Raw genomic sequence first — 20536 nt, 5'->3', positions numbered from 1 at the left:
AGTCGATCCTTTGGCTTCAGCCTCGGCGGAAGCAGCTTGATTCGCTTCGACAGTGGAGGAAGTCCCTTCACCAAATTCAGGCACTATGGCCATTTCAATATATTGTGACCGGTAGGTCAGAACCTTCATTTCCTTGCCCTTCGGCACATCAGTGGTGGTCGGAGCGGCAGTTTTTGTCTTTTTTCCTTGCCTTCGCAAGGGGTAGCAGTAATCAGGGCATATGAAGCCAATTGCATCAAAAACCCTGTTTAATCTTTTCTTGCTCTGACCCCTTAAGGCTGAGGGCAAAGCATCATCTTCGGCCCTGGTATAAGTCCCAAGCAACTCGTCGCTAGTAGCCTCAATGCATTTCAACCAGTCATCATTTGGTTCGTCGAATTTCTCTCTGTATCTAAAGGTATATTTCAATCGAACTAATCCACCTTCGCTGGATTCAGCAGCGGTCTCCTTTGGCATCTCCCAGCTATCCACAAGTGGCCACACTCTGTAGGCTATGTGCTCTTGAATTATATCTCTTGTGCCAATAAAAGCACAGACAGTGCTGAAAGCCTTTTGACACGCTTCGACATCACTGTCAATAGCCACCTTTGGCCTTCGAAGGCCGAAGCGAGACCAGATGGTGCGCTGGATGATTTCCTTAATGTCCTCCCTCTTAACCAGATCATACTTGACATAAAACCATTCCTCCATCCAGGCTCCAGGCCATCTTTTCCGAAATGTTGGAATCGGGTGGCTTGCGCTAGGACGAGCAATAAATCCATAACAACCGAAGTTGTTGTGATACTGTTCTTGCCAGTAGCCTTCATCTCATACAATAACTCATGCATGCTGCAGAAACATTTTGCGCTCGGCTCCAGCCCTTGGCTTCTTACAGCCCAAACAACCATCCCCATTCTAATTATAGCTTCAGGAGTAATTTGATGAAGAAAGATTTGGAATATGTTCAACACTTTAACCACAAATTTGCTTAATGGGAACCGAAGGCCTGCTTTCAAAAAGCTTCGGTAAATAACAACTTCATTTTCTTCAGGAGCAGGGGCGGTGCTATCTCCTCCAACCCTCACAATCGTCATATCACGAAAGTACCTTCCCCTCATGGCGTCAACTTGACTCTGTTTAATGGTTGACTTTCCGAAGATAGTATGGCTTGGCCGCCAGGGTCGATCTTCCGAATCCTCATCTCCAATTTCCACATCAAAATCGTCACTGTCATCAGAATCTTCAGATAAATCCTCCATTGTCAACTTGGTAATTTTCTCTATATTCGTTTTGGCCATAGATTCATAAAACCCAGCGATAAAAGTGTCCACAACCTTTTTCTCCTTGGCCACATTCGTCACCTCAGACACCTTCTTCTCCTCAGACATTTCTTCAAAACTTCAGTGTTTTGCGAAGCTCGAAAGTCAAGCAAGAGAACTAAAACCTGAGAAAACAGCGCAAACAACAGAAATAACGTACCAAATGCCGCTGTTGTGGGTTTCTATTTATACGCCTAGTGCACAGCAACTTGGTGGACCCCATTTATCATTGACTTTCGCTATTCTAGCGAAGGGAAGGTGTTTTTCGAACCTTCGGCTTAAGGCCTTCGTTCACGTCGCAGTCTAAATTTGTTATATATAAGAATAAATTAATACTGCGAGGGGCTACTGTTGGGGGCCTTCGTCTTTTGAAGGTCCTCAAAAACACGACTAACATGCTTTCCAAGTATAATATATTGTCATAGGAACCTTCGGCCTTAAGATGAAGGTGTGCACGGTATGAAGGGCGCGGTCTAGGAGAAGGATGAACCAGTTCCGAAGCTATGAATGGAGAAGCTTCGGCTTAGCGGTGGAAAATGAAACCGACCTAAAGAGGAAAAGGTTGTCTAGTCCTCGATAGATTACCCCTTAACTAATAGTAAATGTCAAGGGCATGGATGTAATTTTACACATGCTGCGTCCTGTGCCTATAAATAGATAAACAATAACATCGTACTGTTCACGCTGACCTGTAATCACTCGCACACCATTCTTGGACTCTTGCCTTCCGTCAAACCGAAGGTACAAATGTAATTCAATATTAATAATGTTTGTTCATGAATATATGATGAGAATATAAGTAATCCAATGATTCAATATGATTATTCATGTTCTCTTAATGTTTCACATATTCTTGCTCTTTATTATTATCACATATTGAAATGATGAAGGTATGTCCTTCATGACCAGGTTGTGATTTATTATTATCACATATTGCCTGTACTGAGAGATGGGTTAAATCGACGTGCCCTTTTTCCTAAGATTGTTTGAGGATAACTGAAACCAGGTTGTGGTCTATGAGGACCTCTAATCAAATATCTCATTCTTATCTCTTCTTGTAGCTTAATGCTAGGATACTCTATTATTCTTTTTCTATCAGCCGGATCATACGAAAGTTCTTCTAAATTAACATCTTTTGGTGACAGTATTGAAGAAGAACGAGTCGGAACATTAATGTTTGATGCGCCTTGATCTCTATGTGAAGATCCTTCACCACTAGTTGATGGAGGTAATTTTCTCTTCAAGAATCGTTCCATCATATTCATATTTCCTATAAAATTTGCCAAATTAAATTACTAACTGTCTACACATGTACGCACTGCGCTAAGCAACTAGGGTATAGAAAAAAATTAAATACTCAACATGTACGGTTGTGGCTGTACCTGAGATCGCGTACGCACTGCGCTAAGCAACTAGGGTATAGAAAGAAATTAAATACTCAACCTGTACCTACGATCGTGACCGCTAGGGTATTAGAAAACCAAACTGTCGGTTGCCTCCTTGTCAATCACGGCGAGCGCGAGCATGTCTGGCTGCTGGCGGCGGCTCCAGTCTGTAGTTGCTGCCTTGCTGGTGTGAGATACAGGAGAAAGAAAATGAAACAGCAGGCGGCGGGCAGGTCTGGCTGCTCAAGCGTCACCGATGGGCAATGGGCTAGTCACGTTAGTGTTTGAAACGCAGCAGGCTTGAACTTTACGTCTTTACGGATGGGCTAGTCAAAAGAAAATGGCATGTGGGCCTGGACTGAGAGAGGCCGGATTGATGTCCAACTACACTATAGGCTGATGTCATCTATGGTGAACACTAATAAATATTATGGACTTCTGTTAAAAGCATTGTTGTCCATGGACAACACTTGGACCAACGTGGCTCCACCCCTGCGTCAGGGTGAAAGTGAAAAGGGTAATCAGGATGCCACAGTAATGCCAACGGCACTGGCGCGGAAGCGGGGAAGACAACGAGGGGTTGCGCTTGCGCGCGCACGCAGTACGCACCACGAGCGCGAGGCGGCGGAAGGCCTTCTTGACCTCACCGCGGGAGGCCCCCAGGCGTAGCTGCAGCGTCCGGTAGGGGTCCCTGGCCGGTCCGTCGGCAGCCTCGCCCACGTGTCAGGGACCCGTCTCCCTCGCAATGATGGTCGGCCGGCACAGCGAGGTGAGAAGCGAACACCAGGAGAAAACTGTTTATTATTTTCTTCTTACTTATCCAAAATTCAGACGACAAACTTATACACCACTATTCCTCCTCTATAGATGGCTTTTAGCCCACACCTATTCGGCTCACGGCCCATTACACCACCCACTCAGCTCCACAAACCCAAACACTTGGCCTCCACTTACGTCGTCCCTTGGCTTCTGCTTCTGAAGCAAGCTGTTCTTCTCCATCGTTGCTACTTTCATCCGTCGTCACTGGAGCACTGCTGACATTCCCCCGCTGTTGAAAGCCCGCTTGCCCCTAAGCGGGTGCATCTGGAAATCGCGCCCGCAAAGCTTCCTCATCTTCCCAAGTCGACAAGGCTTCATCACTATTTGACCATTGTATAAGCACTTGTTGAATTGAAGATGATCCACGATGAATTACCCTACGGTCAAAAGCTCAGAGTGGTACTTGAATATGGTCATCCACACCAGGCACTGTTGTACTCACTTGTTGAGTCCGCACTGACCCTTTAAGCTGAGAAACATGCACAACAGGGTGAACAGCTGTTGTCGGAGGAAGCTGGAGTTTGTAAGCGACCTTGCCAACCTTTTCTAGTATTGTATAAGGGCCGAAATACTTAAAACTCAGCTTATGATTAGCCCTTGTAGCAATGGAGGACTGGACATATGGTTGAAGTTTAAGATAAACCTTATCACCCACTTGAAACTCTCGCTCAGAACAACGCTTATCAGCCTGCGATTTCATACGCTGCTGAGCCCGCAAGAGGTGTTGCCTGACAAGATTTACCATCAGCTCCCGTTGAGTAAGCCAAGTTTGCAGGTCAAGCTGGACCGAAGCATCAGCCAGGGACAAACCCAAATTACGTGGTTGACGCCCATAAAGCACCTCAAAGGGAGATCTACCCAAGGAAGAATGAAATGTTGTATTATACCAATACTCAGCTAGTGACAGCCACTGAATCCACTTAGACGGGCAAGCATGGACAAAACTCTGAAGAAAGGTCTCCAAACATTGATTAACACGTTCAGTTTGTCCATCCGTTTGAGGGTGGTAAGATGAACTCATTCGAAGAGTGGTACCAGCCAGCCTAAACAGCTCTTGCCAAAGCTTACTTGTGAAAATCTGATCCTTATCTGAAACAATAGAATGTGGCAGTCCATGGAGCCAATATACTGAATCCACATACAATTGAGCCACCTTGATAGCAGTGAATGGGTGTAACAAGGGAATGAAGTGCGCATACTTGGAGAACCAATCAACCACTACTAGCACAGTATTAGCATTACCAGACCGAGGAAGACCCTCTATAAAGTCCATACTGATAATCTGCCAGGCATGCTCAGGCACTGGCAAAGGCTGCAAAGCCCTGTGTATCGATTCATGTCCGGCTTAGCTTGTTGGCAGACTTCATAAGACATTACATAAGACGTGATACGTGCTTTCATTCCCGCCCAAGCAAATAACTGTTTGATATGACGATATGTCACACGAAAGCCAGAGTGTCCCCCCACTGGACTGTCATGTAAGGCCTGAATTACTTGGAGTTGCAAGCTCTCATTAGCCCCTAGCCAGACCCGACCCTTGTACCTGAAAATGCCTTGAGACAAAGCAAAATGGTTGTGAGAAGACCCGGTTACCGACAGCTCAGATAATAACTGTTGCGCATGGGGATCACTGGAATATCCCTCGACCACTTGAATCAACCAGTGTGGTGTGCCTGAAGAAATACCGAACAATGAGGATTCGGACTCGGACACTGGTCGGCGTGATAGAGCATCAACAGCCCCATTGTCGACACCCTTTTTATACGCAATTCGATACTGAAGCCCAAGCAGCTTAGTGAATACACGGTGTTGCCATGGCGTTCTCAAACGTTGCTCTGTCAAATGAGACATGCTGCGATGGTCCAAGTATATAAGGAACTCTGTATGTTGTATATAATGACGCCACTTGTCCACTGCCACCAAAATTGCCATATATTCCTTTTTATATGTTGATAAACCTCGATTCTTAACTCCAAGCGCTTTACTAACATATGCAAGAGGATGGCCATTCTATAACAAAATTGCACCAATGCCCAAACTCAAAGGGTCCGTTTCAATAACAAACTGCCTTGAAAAATCTGGAAGAGCCAAAACTGGGGCTGAGACAAGAGACTGTATGAGAGTAGAAAAAGCTTCATCATGCACACTAGTCCACATAAACAACACTCCTTTCTTCAGCAACTCCGTAAGTGGCATCGCAACAATCCCAATTTTTTTGACAAACTTTCGATAATAGCCTGCAAGTCCAAGAAATCCCCTGAGCAATGGCTCCCTGCGCGCCAACGGTCGACTGCAAAACGCTACAGTAGTGAACAGTGCCGCAGCAGAAGTCAGAGCGCAGAAGTCAGAGGTCATCGGACTGTCCGGTGTGGCACCGAACTGTCCGGTGCAGCAAGACGACAAGGCGCTCCAACGGTCAACTGCTCCAAACCCTAACGGATGCGCTGACGTGGCACGCACCGGACAGTGAACAGTGATTGTCCGGTGCGCCCATCGCCAGCAACAGCTAGGAAGTGGTTGGGGGCTATAAATACCCCTCAACCACCTCATTCAAAGCCATCCAAGCATTCTGAGTTTCCCATTCATTGCAAGAGCAAAGTGCAACACTCCAAGACACAACCAAAGCAATCAATCCACTCAAAAAAAGTTCCCAAAATCAACGCTAGTGCTTAAGGGCTTGTGAGAGGACCATTTGTGTTCTTTTGTTGCTCTTGTCGCTTGGATTGCCTTCTTCCTTTCTCATTCCATTTCTCAAGTGGTTTGTAAAGCTAAGCAAGAGACACCAAGTGTGTGGTGGTTCTTGCGGGGTCTTAGTGACCCGTGTGATTAAGGGAAGGCTCACTCGGTCTAAGTGACTGTTTGAGAGAGAGGGAAGGGGTTGAAATAGACCCGGCCTTTGTGGCCTCCTCAACGGGGATTAGGTTCTTTGGAACCGAACCTCGGTAAAACAAATCGCCGTGTCTACTCACTTTAATTCTCGCTCAATTTGTTTTCCCTCGTTTCTCTCTCTAACGTTTCCTTGCTAGTATTGATTTGAGTTTGCTCCCATACGTCATCCGCGTCCTTTGAGCAACTCTTAGCAAGAGAAACAATCTTTCGGACTTGAATTTAATTCTAACGCTAACCCCGGCCTTAGTGTGTGTTTAAGTTTATAAATTTCAGGTTTTGCCTATTCACCCCCCTCTAGGCGACTTACAGAGAGTTTAACATACCAACACTACTGAGACAAAATATGAAGCACCCGCTGCAAAATATGTAAGTGTTCGGCCCATGTATGGCTATAAAACCAGGATATCATCAAAGAAGACAAGCACACCTTTCCTCAAAAGTGGGGCCAGCGTAGAATTCATAGCACTTTGGAAAGTAGCAGGGGCTCTAGAAAGTCCAAAAAGCATCACTCGAAACTTATAGTGGTCGTGATGAGTTTGAAACACCGTCTTGTGCTGGTCCTGCGGATTCATTTGAATTTAATGAAATCTAGCTCAAAGATCCAAAGTAGTAAATCAAGAAGCTCCTGACAACTCATCAAGAAATTCATCTATGATCGGTACTGGAAATTTAAATTTGACCGTCAGGGCATTCAAGTGGCAATAATCAACACAAAATCGATAGGTGTTGTCTTTCTTCTTAACTAGAATCACAAAAGAAGCAAATTCACTCTGACTTGGCTGGATAATCCTTGTCTCCAACATATCAGGGACTTGTTGTTCTATCTCAGTCTTGAGCGCAGGAGCATAACAATAGGGTCTCATCTGGACAGGTTGAGCCCCTGGTAGCAATGGTACCTTGTGATCACAATCCCGAACGGGTGACATTCCTTGAGGCACATCAAACACTGTCGAATATTTGTGTAGAAGTCGTTGAATATCATCAGGAAGTCCCTTAAGAATTGACTGCTCCTTATCCGACAAGTCCTGAAGGCTGCATACTTGAATCAGGGATGTCTGCACCACCGAAGCTTGGATACCCCTCAACATCACAGTAGAATTTCGAAGAGGAATACACAACCATTTATGTGACCAATGGATCCACATGGGACTATGAGCTTCCAGCCAATCCATACCAATAATAAGATCATAAGTGGGCAAGGGCAACACCTTCAATGTGGATGAAAAAGAAACACCACTAATAGACCAACATGCATCAATCACCTGGTGAGTACACTGTAATTGAGATCCATTTGCCACTTGGACCTAGAAAGGCTTACTCACTATGGTCACATTGGGCAATGACTGAGCCACTGTAGCACTGACAAAAGAATGTGAATTCCCCGAGTCCAGTAGAACTAGAACATCCAAGCCAGCTATATGACCCACAAATTTCATTGTACGGGGAACCTCCATGCCATTCGCCGCTGCTTTTGATAGGTGCAACACATTAAGTTTTGTTTCCTCATTAGCTCCATCCTCCACCGAATCTTCTTCAGGCAATTGAACCATCTTCCACATCTCTTCAACCAAGTGCAACTGAACAAAGTCAGCACACTTGTGTCCTCTTGCTAACGGCGCCCCACATTTGTAGCATAAACCCGAGCCTTGCGATAAGCATATAAGGACGTGAGCCGATCATCAGAAGATGTGCTTGGAGTATTTTGTCCTCCCCTGTTCCAGAGCTTCCCTTGACATCTCTGGTTGTTGGAGCTGAAGCCACAAAATTCTTATTATAATGCTTCATTGCCATGGAAGAATCCTGCCACCGAGATTGCCTCTTCTTCACTAGGGTTCCAGCTTCTTCCTGCAATTGGGCAAGGACAACAACATTATCCATGTCGGGAGGTCATTGCAACATAACTACTGCCTTAATCTCATCATGAAGACCATCAACAAATTTCATTGTATAACAAAGTGGATCAGGCATGGTTTGATAAGCATTAAGTTGATCAACTAACTGGTGAAATTCCTCGACATAAGAAGCTACTGATGCAGTTTGACGAATATGGAATAACTATCTAAGCAACATCTGATGATGATTTTTTCCAAAATGATGGAAATTGGATCTTAGGAAGATTGGCTAAAGTTCTAGGGCAAGCCATATCCTGGAAACAACCCCCATACGTGTCAACAACAGAAGGATAACGCTCCCAAAACTCACGAGCCTGATATTGCTCTGGATGAGGGGTGAGAGGTGGATTCATACCATTGTTCGGGAGATGGATTGGGAAGAACGAGGCTCCACCACCATACTCCCGAGGCCGATGTGCATCGCCATGCCCTACCAGGCCATTGGTGAAATTCTGAAGCGCAGTTGGTCGCTCCATCTCTGGCGCCTGGTTGTCAAGCGCGCTATGGCTGCCATGTTTGAGGACACCGGTCAGCCGATGGAGATCTGAACGATCCGATTCGACGGAAGTCTGCAGTGACTCAATATATCCTTCAATCCACGACCGCCTGGACTCGTAGATCGAATTGACGTTCTCCAACACCGCCCCACACGTAGTTGTGTTGGCTGCGATGGTCTCGATGCGTTCCAGAGCCACCGCCTCCATTGCCGCGACCTGCGACACCACTTGGTCACCCACATCGCGGCGGAAGGCTTCGATTTCGTCGTCTTCCAACTTGGCCTGCAACGCCGCCATGTTGTCTGCATTCGCACTGACCACCTTCTCCAGGTTGCTCCACCGGTAATCCTGGGGACTCGAGTCGGTCACAAAGCTGTTGGAGCAACTTGGACTGCGTCACCAAGGTCCGCGACTACGCGTCGAGGGGCTTGGACTGTGCTTCCAAAGCCACCGCGATGTCCGGATCTGGTGCACCCGCCATCCGAGTGTTTCTGGTGAAGTACCGTGGCGTCGTCCGCCCAAAACCGGTGTCTCCGATATCAAATGTCAGGGACCGTCTCCCTCACAACGACGGTCGGCCGGCACAGCGAGGTGAGAAGCGAAGGTGAGGAGGAAACTGTTATTATTTTCTTTCTACTTGTCCAGAATTCAGACGACAAACTTATACACCACTATTCCTACTGTATAGATGGCTCTTGACGCACACCTATTTGGCTCACGATCCATTACACCAACCCACTCAGTTCCAGAAATCAAAACACTTGGCCTCCGCTTACGTCGTCCCTTGGCTTATGCTTCCGAAGCAAGCTGTTCTTCTCCCTCACCGCTACCTTCATCCGCCGTTACTGGAGCACTGCTGACACCACGGCGCTGCACCTGACGCTCCTCCTCCTCCTGCACCACGCCTCAGCCGACGATGGAGACGGTGACGGCGACGCCACGCCACACACACGCCTCCTGCCCTCCTCCGACGGCCATTCGAACACAGCGCGGCCGCGAGCTTGCGGGGAAGGGTTTCGGGGAAAGGAAGGAGCGGGAGCACGACAAGTCTCTTGTAGTCTTGTCTCTGGTTAACGCGCGACGAAGCGAATGAGCTGCGGGAGAAGTGCTTCCGGATATAGCCGTTCCGTTCCGTGGGAGCCGCGCGTGGGCCAAGGTTTTACAGAGAGAAGAAGGGGATAGAGCCATAGAGGTAAAGGAGGAAACGTCGGTTTGGGGGTGGCTTTTCCGCACGTTTGGATCACGGACGGCGAATTGGGGAGGGAAGAACGTGGTTCCTCACGCCAGCCACGCCAAGGCGCACGTTTTGGGTTTTGGCCTTTGGGGCGGTCCCCGCAGGCGTGGCGTGGCGCCGCGGCCGGGATCGACAGCGCGGCCGGACGTATCTTCGCGGTCTTCTCGAGGACGTGGCAAACGGGGAAGCTTCTCTCGCCGCGTGCTTTACATGCCGTCGGGCGGTCGGGCTCGGGCCTCGGCGGCGGTAACTTGCGATGGAAGGATATTCAGGAGCGTCGTCGGCTTCCGTACGATGTCGGTGGCGCGCCGCTCCCACGAACGCAAGCACGCGTCGCCACGACCACGGCGGCCGGCCGCGCCCTCTTCGCTTTTTATTACCAGCTTCATCGCCAAGGCACAGCCGCGTTCAGCTGGAGGCCGCGGCGGCCGGCGTCTCCGTGCGCGACTCCTAGCTAGCTACGCTCTCCGTCGCCCAAGCTAGCCTTAGACTCGAGAAGACCAACAGAACAGACCGACGCGTGGGCTCATCTGGGTTTTGTTTTTGTTTTGTTTTCAGGTCTGAAAGATCTTGAGGCAGCGAGCACGCAAGAGATGCATGCCACAAGCTACCACTCCCGCAGCCATCCAAAACCATAAAAAGCATCAGACCTGAAAGCTACATGAGCAGGAGGAACACACCCTGCCGCATAAACATCACAAGGAAAAAGCCCATCCAAAAACACACACACACACTCCCAACGATTAGCCCCCACACGCGAGGTTCGGGATTAGGGAATAAGTGATTGTCTGATAAGTGATAACAAGCAAGGAATATACCGTCTTTCTTTCCGCTGCTAAATTAAGAGGGTCTATGAAAACCCACACTTCATTAGTTGTCAAACAACTAGTGTCTGTGCCCTTTCTTTCCAAAGCTCAACACAGGCCCTGCTCAACCGTATTCGACAAGATTGTGCCTCCTCCTCACGGTCACGGCCTTTATCGCCGTATTAGCTGCTCCTCCTCACGGCCTTTATCGCCGTCCAGACCTTGTTCGACAGGCTGTGCCTCTTGCCCCGCAGATGGTCGACCATGGCGGCGGCGTTGGTGCAGCCGACCCTGCAGCGCTCGCACCACACGCAGCTGCTCCTCTGGACGACCTGGTGCGCCTCCCCGTCGACCAGGATCTGGATCCTCTTCGGCGCGTCGCTCGGGCCTGCTGCTACTGCTACTGCGCCATCGCCGCTTCTGTTAGGAGGAGGATCCGTCGTCGCCTTGGTCGCTCCGCATCGGGCCAGCTTTGCCCTGTGCTTTTTCCCTTGGAGGTGCTCGTTCAGGTTGGCCTCGCTGGTCGCGCTCACCTGGCAGATTGCGCAGCTCCATTGCCCGGAACTCGGGTCTTGTACTCCCGTTGGTTGTTGTTCAGTCGTTGTTGCGGAAATCGCAGCTGCTGCTTTCCTCTTCACGCCAGAAGCCTTTGTTGCTGATGAAAGAACCTGGAAACAGAAGGAAGAGTTAGTCAAGTCGGGCAGGAAGAAAAAGATCAAGGCGACAAGGAAGTTACTGCATAACTAGAAACTGAAATCCACATCACCACATGGAATAGTTTACTCGGTCTTCTCTGGTCCTCCATACAAGTTCACCAGATCAGATCTGTTATTTGGCTTCAGCGTTCAAGCTCCCATTTGATCTATGGGCAACGTTTCCTTCTAGATTGTAATCAGTTATTACAGAAAGTGACTACTACCATTGGCCTTTAAATGACAAGAAAAAAGCAAGCGCTTGCGCTTCTAAAGCGATCGAGAGTAAAACGGAAGTGCAATAAGAGATCAAACCAAAAAAAAGGAAAGAAATTTGAAAAGTGGTAATGCAGTAGCGCTAGGCGCCTTTAATGCCAAATGCCGAAAAGAATATGAACAACCAAAATGTCGAAGAAGAATACGAACAAGCAAGCAGCATGCATGGGCATTGAACGGCAATGGTGCTCCCTGACCTCGGAGCTCTCGCTGGGCGCGATCTCGCGCAGCCGGAGCGTATGCCTCGGCTTCGGCAGCAGGGACCACGTTCCCGTCTCACTGAGGAGCATCGGTTGCTCAAATCTCGCGAGCCGCCGAGGGCTGTCCCACGACATTGCCGGCGTCATCGATGGGCCGTCGGCCCTGGAGAACCGGCCTGGAGGTGGAGGTGGAGGCGGCACCGGCACGACGGAGCCGTCGGTCCCGAGGAACGGGGCGGGGCCAAAACCACCGTGGAGGCGGGCGCGCTCAAGGGCGAGCTCCAGGCGGACCTCCTCCTCGATGAGCCGGCGCTCCACCTCGCGTTTGATCCGCTCGCGCCGGGCCGCAGCCTCCCACTGCAACGGCGAGGGCGGCGGGTGGTCGCCGTGGAAGGGTCCGGCTGCGCGGGACCGGGGACTTTGAGATAGATGCTGCAAGTCTGGGGTCTCGATGGGAAGGGGGCGCTTACCTTGCTGTGCTGTGACGCGTCGATCGGGGGAAGGGCGGCGCTGCGTGCTGTTTCCTGCGCGGAAGCCGAACTCCATGGCTGCTGGGGGGTGGGGGACTGGCTCTGGCCGGCTGGGTTTTTGGGCCTTTGCCCTTTGGCTTTGGGGGACCGAGTGGAACTGTGCTCGAGCATTTTTATACCGGTGGCAGCAGCCAGGGGGACGCTGGGATGGGACCCGATCGGAACTGTGCCCGAGAGTTTTGCAATTATAGTTTCTTCCTACCACTCTACCAGATTATTATTCTCTAAAAATTGAAATGGATTTTGTTTATATTTTATTTCTTATTTTTTACCAATTAAAAGGACGGGTTTTGATTTAAAATATGAAAAATATTTATTTAATTTTTAACAAAAGTAAAAAATCATTAAATTTTAAAAAGGTACTTCATGACTTAAAGAGAACGAGACATAAACATATATCTCATATAATTCTAATCTGATAGCAAATATGTTTATTCATAAAGCGAATAAACTTGTTCATTTACATGAAGAAGAAGAATCAAGTTCATCAATAAGATAGCGGTATACGCCCAGTGCATGGTGGCGTACGACGGAAGGATGACCAGCGGCGATGCAAGAGAGAGATATGGGACGGTGGCAGCATCGAGAGCTTATTTAGAACTTCCTTGCTTCTTGTGTCATGGGAGTTGGCAAGAGTAAAAAAAAATGTCTTCTTTAAGAGATAGAGAATAAAAAAATAGAAATGGATAAAATAAAGCTACAATATTATCTTAGAGAAGTTTCATACTTATAATTACCATTTAAAAGTCTAAAAGTCACCTGAAGCTAGTACCGTACTATCTGTCTCAACTTACATGTCTTTGATCTTCTTGACACCAAATTTGATCGGCTCGTTTTATTCAAAATATTTATAAAAATATAGAAAAAATAATCTATAGTTAAAATAAATTATATGATAAACCAAATCATAATGAAAATAGTTAGTAATTATAAATTCTTTTTGAACAAGACAAGTCGGTCAAATATAGTGTCAAAAAAGTCAAACGATAGGAAAACTGGGACTGAGGAAGTACGAAGTGCAGTGCAGTGTGCCTGTGCGCTGCGTGAAATCGACTTTTTGAGCGGTGCTGCACTGCTCTAGCTGGTGCTGCCAGGGCAGTGTGCCTGTGCTGCCGCAGAGGCAGGCGCAGAAAAAGACGAAACCTGGAATCGATGGGTGGATGCATTGCTCAACCCCACACGCATTGACGCAAATAGCTCAATTAAATGGTGAAAGAAGAGCTCCAAAAACTAATGTACAAAAAATTCAAATAGCTCAAATAAATGGTAAAAGAAGAGCTGAATAGAGAAAATAAGAAGAGCTGAATAGAGAAAATGGTTGGAGAAAGGCTGAAAAGGGACCAAACATAAGGATTTAGGATGAAGAATCGATAGAGAAGGTGTCATCTATATCTATAGTTCCGCATCACCCTGCCCTACCGGAGACAGCGTGAGAGTCTAAGAGGGTAAAGGAGTGCAATTGTCAGCTCATGCAGTCATTCTGCTACGAGAGTAAGTACATGTAGATGACAAAACTCAAAAGGGGTCCGCTTGACCGGACAATAATTACTGTAACATCATTTCCACAAAAATGTACAGATAGGTGGTCAGGTAACCAAAAAATCACAACAGCGGGTTGTATTGAGGAACAGAGGGTGTCATCTATCGTACTCCCGTTTTACCCATGTCCAGCGTCAGGCCTATATGTACCAAGAGTCCAAGACTCCGAGAGCCATGCATGCCACGTCTTCGCTACACCTGCTTACCAGAGCCGTTCTCGTGGGCCCCACTGGTCATAAAAGGCTTGGTTAGCGTCCAAGGAAGATCGGTAGTGAAGAAAAAACAACGCTAGTTAACACAATCAGAGGTGACTCACTGGGTCTCACAGCACCCAGCGTCTCCAGCTGGTTCTGCACCGCTGGCGTCCTCGACCTGAGCAATCGGCTTCTTGAACTGCACCAGGATCATCGTCATGTTATCGCATCCCTCGCCGCCCATGGTCGACGGAGCCAGGCATCTATCGAGCACTCTCTCGCATACTGCCGAGAGGCTTTCCTCCTGCACTTCGTAACCTCTTTCCATGAGTAGGTTTTTTTTTATAAGAGGATGACCCCACTTATATTACTTTCATAACAGAAAAACAAAGTTCGAACCGCAACTTCTAGAAACGTAACAAGACCGAGGTGAAAGGATCTAACACCAAAAACAAGCAATGGGGCAGCTGGACGACAGTTTATCCAGATCTGTGGACAACCTGATTCAGGTATCCAACAGGAAAGCTAACCCACCATCACTGCAAGTATAAACAAGGAAAGCAAACAGTAACATGCCCAATCAGGAGGTAGAATGACAGAGACAGACCCGTAACATGCCCACGCAGGAGCATCAGGATCACATCACCAACCATACAAAAGGACGCAGTTCATTCAGTTTCCAGAAAGCATATGGCCAGGACAGCATCAGCATGAGCAATTGCCAAAGAAAGCCCCAAGGCAATCCGAAGATGGTGCTTACGATTTTCGAAAGGGCAGATAGTGTTAAACTGCTTGGTACTTACTGTGTCTATATGCTCGCGGATGAAATCGACCAACTGCTGGCTTGACATGCAGTCCCTAATAACCCAGAGGATACTGCTGTTACTTCTGACAAAAGCAATAATCATGTTGAAGCAAGAACCCCTTGTTATCAGGGAGAAATTTACCAGATGCCATCGCATGCCAAAACAATGAATTCGTCGTCATCACATAGCTCGACCTGCACGAAAGAACAAAGTCAGAATAACAGTCAACAAGAAGGGAACGCTAACTCGGTAAACTGCATAGCAGGGGTGCGAGACAGCTGCAGAATTTGCTCACAATGTTTATGTCGGGGTTCGCAGTCAGGATTTGCTTATCGGGGGGCAAGAACTTGTTTTGTTTGAACTTCATGTCTCCTGAAAAGGCATTTGGCATATGCAAGCAAGACCATCAGGTAAGGTGTCAGGTACGAACGAGAAGAAGCGAGTGAAGAATACCGATAGCTCTTGACAAGTTTAGATTTCCATTTACACGCCCCATTAGAACGAAACCGCCTGCACTCCGTATCCTCTCTCTCTCTGCCTCGAGCTCTGGTTTATGGTCTCTAGACAAATTGTATGCCTGTGTTTTGTGGAAGAAGTGAAAAAAATGAGAGGATCACACGTGAACTTTATTTCGAAATATAGCACAACCTTTGTACCGTGTTGTTTTTAGTGCAACTGCTAGTCGGGTGGTAACCCCTCCTATTTCCTCAAAAAAGAAAAAGGAGTAACAACAACTGACCTGACCATTCCTTGAGATGACACAGCGGGAGTCACCAGCATTTGCCACAACGAGTTGCTTATTTCTGATCAAAGCTACACAGGCTGTACTCCCACAATTTGGCCCAGTAAAATCAGAGTGTGGTCCCTGATAAAATAAATTTCTATAAGACTACCTGGGTGGCTGGGTGCTTGAAATGTCCATTTCCAACAAAAGAACTCACAATAAAGAGAAGAGAAATGCCAAAAATTACTTTCCAGCATCACAAGACACTCCAATTCAGGAAATTGGAACCCACTCTTCTAGAGTGAGCATTGTTATGCAACACAACCATCAATTTTAGGTGTTACACGAATAGACTTCCTTCTTATGCACAGATATCATTTTCAAGAATCAAGAGTTAACATTGTTAGGCAGCACAGGAATCAGTTTTAAATGTTAGAAAACAATTATTCTTATGCATGCCCTTCTTAGATCCTAAACCATCAGTGTTGCACATCTACTCAAGAATCATAAGTCTGCTCTCACATGAATGATTTTAGCAAAAGATAAAGAGAAACAAACTTTATTAATGATAATCCAGTAATGCATCACTTTCAGAAAGAAATACAATGACTGCCAAATTAATACAAAAGGCAGATGGCATGCTCTCGATGACATAGTAACATGATTATAGAATTATGGATCCATGCCAGTTCCACGAGTACCTCCTCAAAAGCCCAATCATCATGTCTATCATTTGAATCACTTGCTTTAGGAGACCAAATTAAGCCTTCTATTATGCCACTAAACTGATTTATCTTATCTCCAAGTGCTTGAAGTTCCCGCCATCCTCTTTGACCTCGCATCATTTCATCCATTCTGAAACAACACAATCATAATTTCTGTTCACATCATTTGCTCCAAATTACCAATGAAGTGGTCAGAAGGTAGACATGCTAAAAAAGAAGCTATTATACCTGAAGTAAGCTCTGTGGACAGCAGCACCCAGGTCACCAGCTGCATAGGCTTCACTCCTGAGAACTTCTCTGTGTAGATATTTTGCACAGAATTTGGCGACTACTTTTCCTGAGACAAAAAAGCAATATGGAGTCAATGGCCCACTTTGGTATGATGTGGAATCAACCATAGATGCTGAAAAGGCACTGTTCTTTGCATTTAGTTACCTCCATGTCCATCAAAAACACCAAAAAACGCAGTGTCATTGTCGAGATCTAGCAAAGCCGAGTGCTGGAAAATTGCATAGAGGCTTAGAAATTGCATAGGATACTGAACAAACACGATCATAATAAACTAATAAAAAATTATGAGATTCCAACCTCTCAGATAAATCATATCAAGAAGTGTATTAGTACTATGCTAAGAAAAAAGTCACAGCTTCTCCCTTAGCAGTTATACTCAACAAGATATCTCATGCACATTCAAAATTTCTCCTCTAAGTTGATTCCAGCCTTCAAGGTTGGAGTATAGCCAATCTTTCAGTATAATGTCAAACACAATGTTTAGATTATGAAGCATTAGCAATCCAACATCTGAAGAATATGGTGGTCTAAAAACAAAGAAAGAGATAATCCATTTTATGCCATTCTTAACATCAGGACAGGATATCACAGACAGAAACAAAAACTCACCATTCAACTCATGAATTAGCCCGGCTAAGTTCAACGAATAATTTATTCTTAAAGGCAAGTATTCGTTTTAGTTCAAAATTCAACAAACACAAGACACCACTTCTCTCAGGTGCATAGCTCTGCTATGAATTACAGTCAGTAGCCAGGTATCTCCTAAGCTATTTATATAATAATGTATGTGGTTGTCCACCAGTACCCTTCACTCTATTCAAAAAATACAGCAATACTACCTCCGTTCTCAAATATTTGCCGCCCGCTAGTTCATTTTTGCACTAAACCGTGACAAATAAAAAAGAACGGAGGGAGTACTATTTGTGAAAAGACTTTGCACCAATATTTGGTAGTTCTTTATTCTCTACTTCCTAGGACATTCTACAAGTTTCCATATAAGCACACCCAGTAACCTGGACATTGAAAGCACATTTATTTTTGGCGAATCAGACTCTTCACACCCAATTGGATTCCAAGTCACAATTGGGAAGTTGAGTAAAATCATGCTGAGTTGGATATCCGAGTCTGAGTCGGATTCCATCACTTGTGTCGGTGTGTCAGTATCCAGGTAAGACGCATAAGGCTAGGAACAAGCAACAAAGAAAATCACAAGAAGCAAATGTAAATGATGAATAGAAACTTACAGCATCTTCCATAGTTGTACGCCACCCTTGCATAGATGAAACTCCGAATTTAAGTTTATCATTTTCCCCATCTTCGGATACCTTCTCAGTTTTCGGAGTGCTAAGGTAAACCCCCATTCTTCCAAATGTACCAGGCAGACAGAACACGACAGATAGAAAAGGATCTGCTGCTCAATAACAAGCTATCCATATTATTTTCAAAAGTAAACCATGAAACAATTCAATGGTGCTACTGCTACAAGTATGCAGCAGACTGCAGAATACAAACCTAAATTGAAGCAACCCGCATGAATTGTGCAACGGATTAAGGAAATCCCAAAAAAATAGAAAATTTAAGTTAGTAGGCACAATACATGTGTACACTTGCAATTGTGCCAGATTCAAATACAAGTAGCTTGCTTTAGGGTTTCGATGCTCGCTTTCGAACTGCAGGAAGGACGAGAAGGGGCGACCGGACCTGCTGGCTGCTGGGCGCCAGTCGACGGCGAAGGGGACGTCGAAGACCTGGCAAAGGGAGGCGCTAGTCGCCGGCTAACGGGCCGACGGACCTGGCAAAGGGCGCCGGCGCTCGCCCGCTCAGTCGTCAACAGGAAATGAAGGCAGCCAGAGGTGTGAACGCCAGAACGGGACGAAGCAAGCAGCGGACATTTTTATTTTTAATAAACATATATTTTTCTATATCAGTGAGGAGTACATTGACTACATGGAATTTGGCAATCGTTAAACCGTAGCAGTAGCGATTAATCCGGATATTTATTTGGAGGTTAAATATTTTGTCTTTTTTGAATTAAAAAAGAAAAAAATGCTATGTAAATATTTTTTGTTTTTAGCATAAAATATAAAATCTCAAACTTGTCCTATATCTTCTCGTATCTTCTCAAATGATAGATGTAAAATTTAGATACGAATTCAAATGTATCTTTTTGTTATAGGGAGCAAATGAATGTCATATACTCATATCTATTATAGGACTCATCCCTACACCGTAGAATCGAGAACGTATCTGAAGTTTGGGATCCTTTTCTAAATCGAAGGACCGAGAAGATGTGGGGGCATAACTAATACTTTCTCTGAGCTGATTTATAATTTGTTTGGTATTTTTACGCAAGTTTAATCGTCTCACCTTATTCAAAAAAAATGTTAGTTTGACTGACTGGGTTCTACTTCTCCTTCACCTACTAGAGCTATTGATCATTTTTCACTTGCCAAATTTACCGTGTTCAAGTCCAAGTTGTTCTGCTGCTCAGTGACTATCAGCAGCCAGACAAGACCACGCCCTTCTTCAAGGAGTATTCCTTGAATATTACCCGCGAGCCGCAACACGCTCGTGATCTCCTTGAAGCCATCGAATCGAGTAGCATTTGTCAACGCAATTGACGTGGTCTCTATCCCAGGTGATCTCATCGCTGATAGTGCACAGATGGTCAACCCTGTTCAGCAGTACAGTGGTTTGTCTACACAGCCACTGGAGACGGTGTGTCGGGTCAACATGGGTGGTCCGAAGATCACTCCTGACAAGTGACAATGATACCCTCTCGAGGACCTGGGTGACTTAACGAAAATACTCGTTGAACCAAGCTGTGACCAAAGAGGTTTCTTATGGCAAGAGTGGAGCAACTCAGCTGATAGCCCCTGATATTGTCTATGGTACACCTACAGAGCCAGCATCAAAGACATCTAATGCTCTTTTCAACATGACAATGGCAGTTTGATGTGGATGCTGGATTCAGCTATTTGGTAAGGTTCCACTTCGGGGGGAGGGACATTGACAAGATGGAAGTTGAACTCACCAGTGTAGATCCTTTTGCCACAACATATTGTCTATGCCCCTAAGCATGATTACCACCTAAGTACTAAAAATCATTAGACACATCCCCCGCAGTCAGGCAGGGTTGAATCACGATTCGCCCGAAACCCCGCTCGTCAGTCGCTCAAAACTCCGCCTCGCTCGAGCCCATCCTCGGGCGAAAGCAGCGCTCGGGAGAAATCCTCGTTTCGCGCGAGGGCCCCTCTTCATGGAATGGCAGTTTCCATCTCACCTGAGCCCATCTCGGATAGGAGGACAGCCCCGAGCCCAACCTCAGTCAAATGTCATAGGAACCGTGGAGACGTGCATATTAAATGCGACGATTCGTCACGCAGTCAAACAGGGAGCGATGGGACCACGGTCCCATCCACTTTCACCAACTACGATGATGCACGCCCAAGAATAACGAACATTGTTCCCCCACTCCGGTCACTGTTCCCGAACAACTCCGGATGGGACATGCACGTATCTGAGCCCAGCCTCACCCTTGGAAGAGAATTCCGTCTCTCTCGAAGATGGCCTCAGCCTCAGGAGAAGACTCTGCCTCGCCTGAGCTCGACTTCGGTCAACCGCACCGGCAATAACTCCCCGCAAACCCAGCATGAGGCCACTCCGACAACCGTACTAACCCCTCGCTGCACGGCTGCATGCCCCGCAGGCTCGACCAAGGCCTCAGGAGGAACCTCCG

At 46.6% G+C, this 20536-nt stretch overlaps 2 protein-coding genes across 11 annotated transcripts; both read right to left on the bottom strand.

Moving 5' to 3' along the window:
* Positions 1-10785: 10785 nt before the first annotated feature.
* LOC100502196 (uncharacterized) lies at positions 10786-12595 on the bottom strand. The gene is made up of 3 exons (NM_001196673.1): positions 12459-12595; positions 11986-12389; positions 10786-11488 (listed from the first exon to the last, which is right to left on the bottom strand). Exons 1-3 carry the CDS (start codon positions 12532-12534, stop codon positions 11003-11005), a joined length of 966 nt encoding a protein of 321 aa, NP_001183602.1. The 5' UTR covers positions 12535-12595; the 3' UTR covers positions 10786-11002.
* A 1369-nt stretch (positions 12596-13964) lies between these two features.
* On the bottom strand, positions 13965-18733 carry LOC100272962 (uncharacterized). Of its 10 annotated transcripts, none has more exons than XM_020538832.2 (12): positions 18499-18733; positions 18042-18205; positions 16942-17005; positions 16735-16843; positions 16483-16636; positions 15797-15922; positions 15511-15634; positions 15353-15429; positions 15199-15251; positions 15055-15109; positions 14374-14555; positions 13965-14286 (listed from the first exon to the last, which is right to left on the bottom strand). In XM_020538832.2, the coding sequence occupies exons 2-12, from the start codon at positions 18156-18158 to the stop codon at positions 14250-14252; spliced, it is 1098 nt and encodes a 365-aa protein (XP_020394421.1). In that variant the 5' UTR covers positions 18159-18205; positions 18499-18733; the 3' UTR covers positions 13965-14249. The 10 variants fall into 10 exon arrangements, with proteins under 10 accessions (XP_020394421.1, XP_020394426.1, XP_020394423.1 ...); XM_020538837.3 differs by having other exon boundaries at positions 18441-18715; XM_020538834.2 differs by having other exon boundaries at positions 18042-18208; positions 18499-18710.
* Between the last annotated feature and the right edge of the window lie 1803 nt (positions 18734-20536).

This window comes from Zea mays, chromosome 6 (genome assembly GCF_902167145.1).
Source record: "Zea mays cultivar B73 chromosome 6, Zm-B73-REFERENCE-NAM-5.0, whole genome shotgun sequence".
Classification (NCBI taxonomy): domain Eukaryota; kingdom Viridiplantae; phylum Streptophyta; class Magnoliopsida; order Poales; family Poaceae; genus Zea; species Zea mays.
The sequence above is the reverse complement of the archived record's forward strand: the minus strand, read 5'-3'. Positions and strand labels throughout refer to the sequence as shown.

Excerpts from the sequence above, each read along its gene's own strand:
- LOC100272962 (XM_020538832.2), bottom strand. The coding sequence starts at position 18,158 with ATGGGGGTTTACCTTAGCACTCCGAAAACTGAGAAGGTATCCGAAGAT. Across the intron at positions 16,844-16,941 it reads TGTTTTTGATGGACATGGAG|GAAAAGTAGTCGCCAAATTC; the intron begins GTAACTAAATGC and ends TTTTTGTCTCAG. Across the intron at positions 15,923-16,482 it reads ATGATTGGGCTTTTGAGGAG|GGACCACACTCTGATTTTAC; the intron begins GTACTCGTGGAA and ends TTATTTTATCAG.
- LOC100502196 (NM_001196673.1), bottom strand. The coding sequence starts at position 12,534 with ATGGAGTTCGGCTTCCGCGCAGGAAACAGCACGCAGCGCCGCCCTTCC. Across the intron at positions 12,390-12,458 it reads ACGCGTCACAGCACAGCAAG|CCGGACCCTTCCACGGCGAC; the intron begins GTAAGCGCCCCC and ends GGTCCCGCGCAG. Across the intron at positions 11,489-11,985 it reads CGCCCAGCGAGAGCTCCGAG|GTTCTTTCATCAGCAACAAA; the intron begins GTCAGGGAGCAC and ends TTCTGTTTCCAG.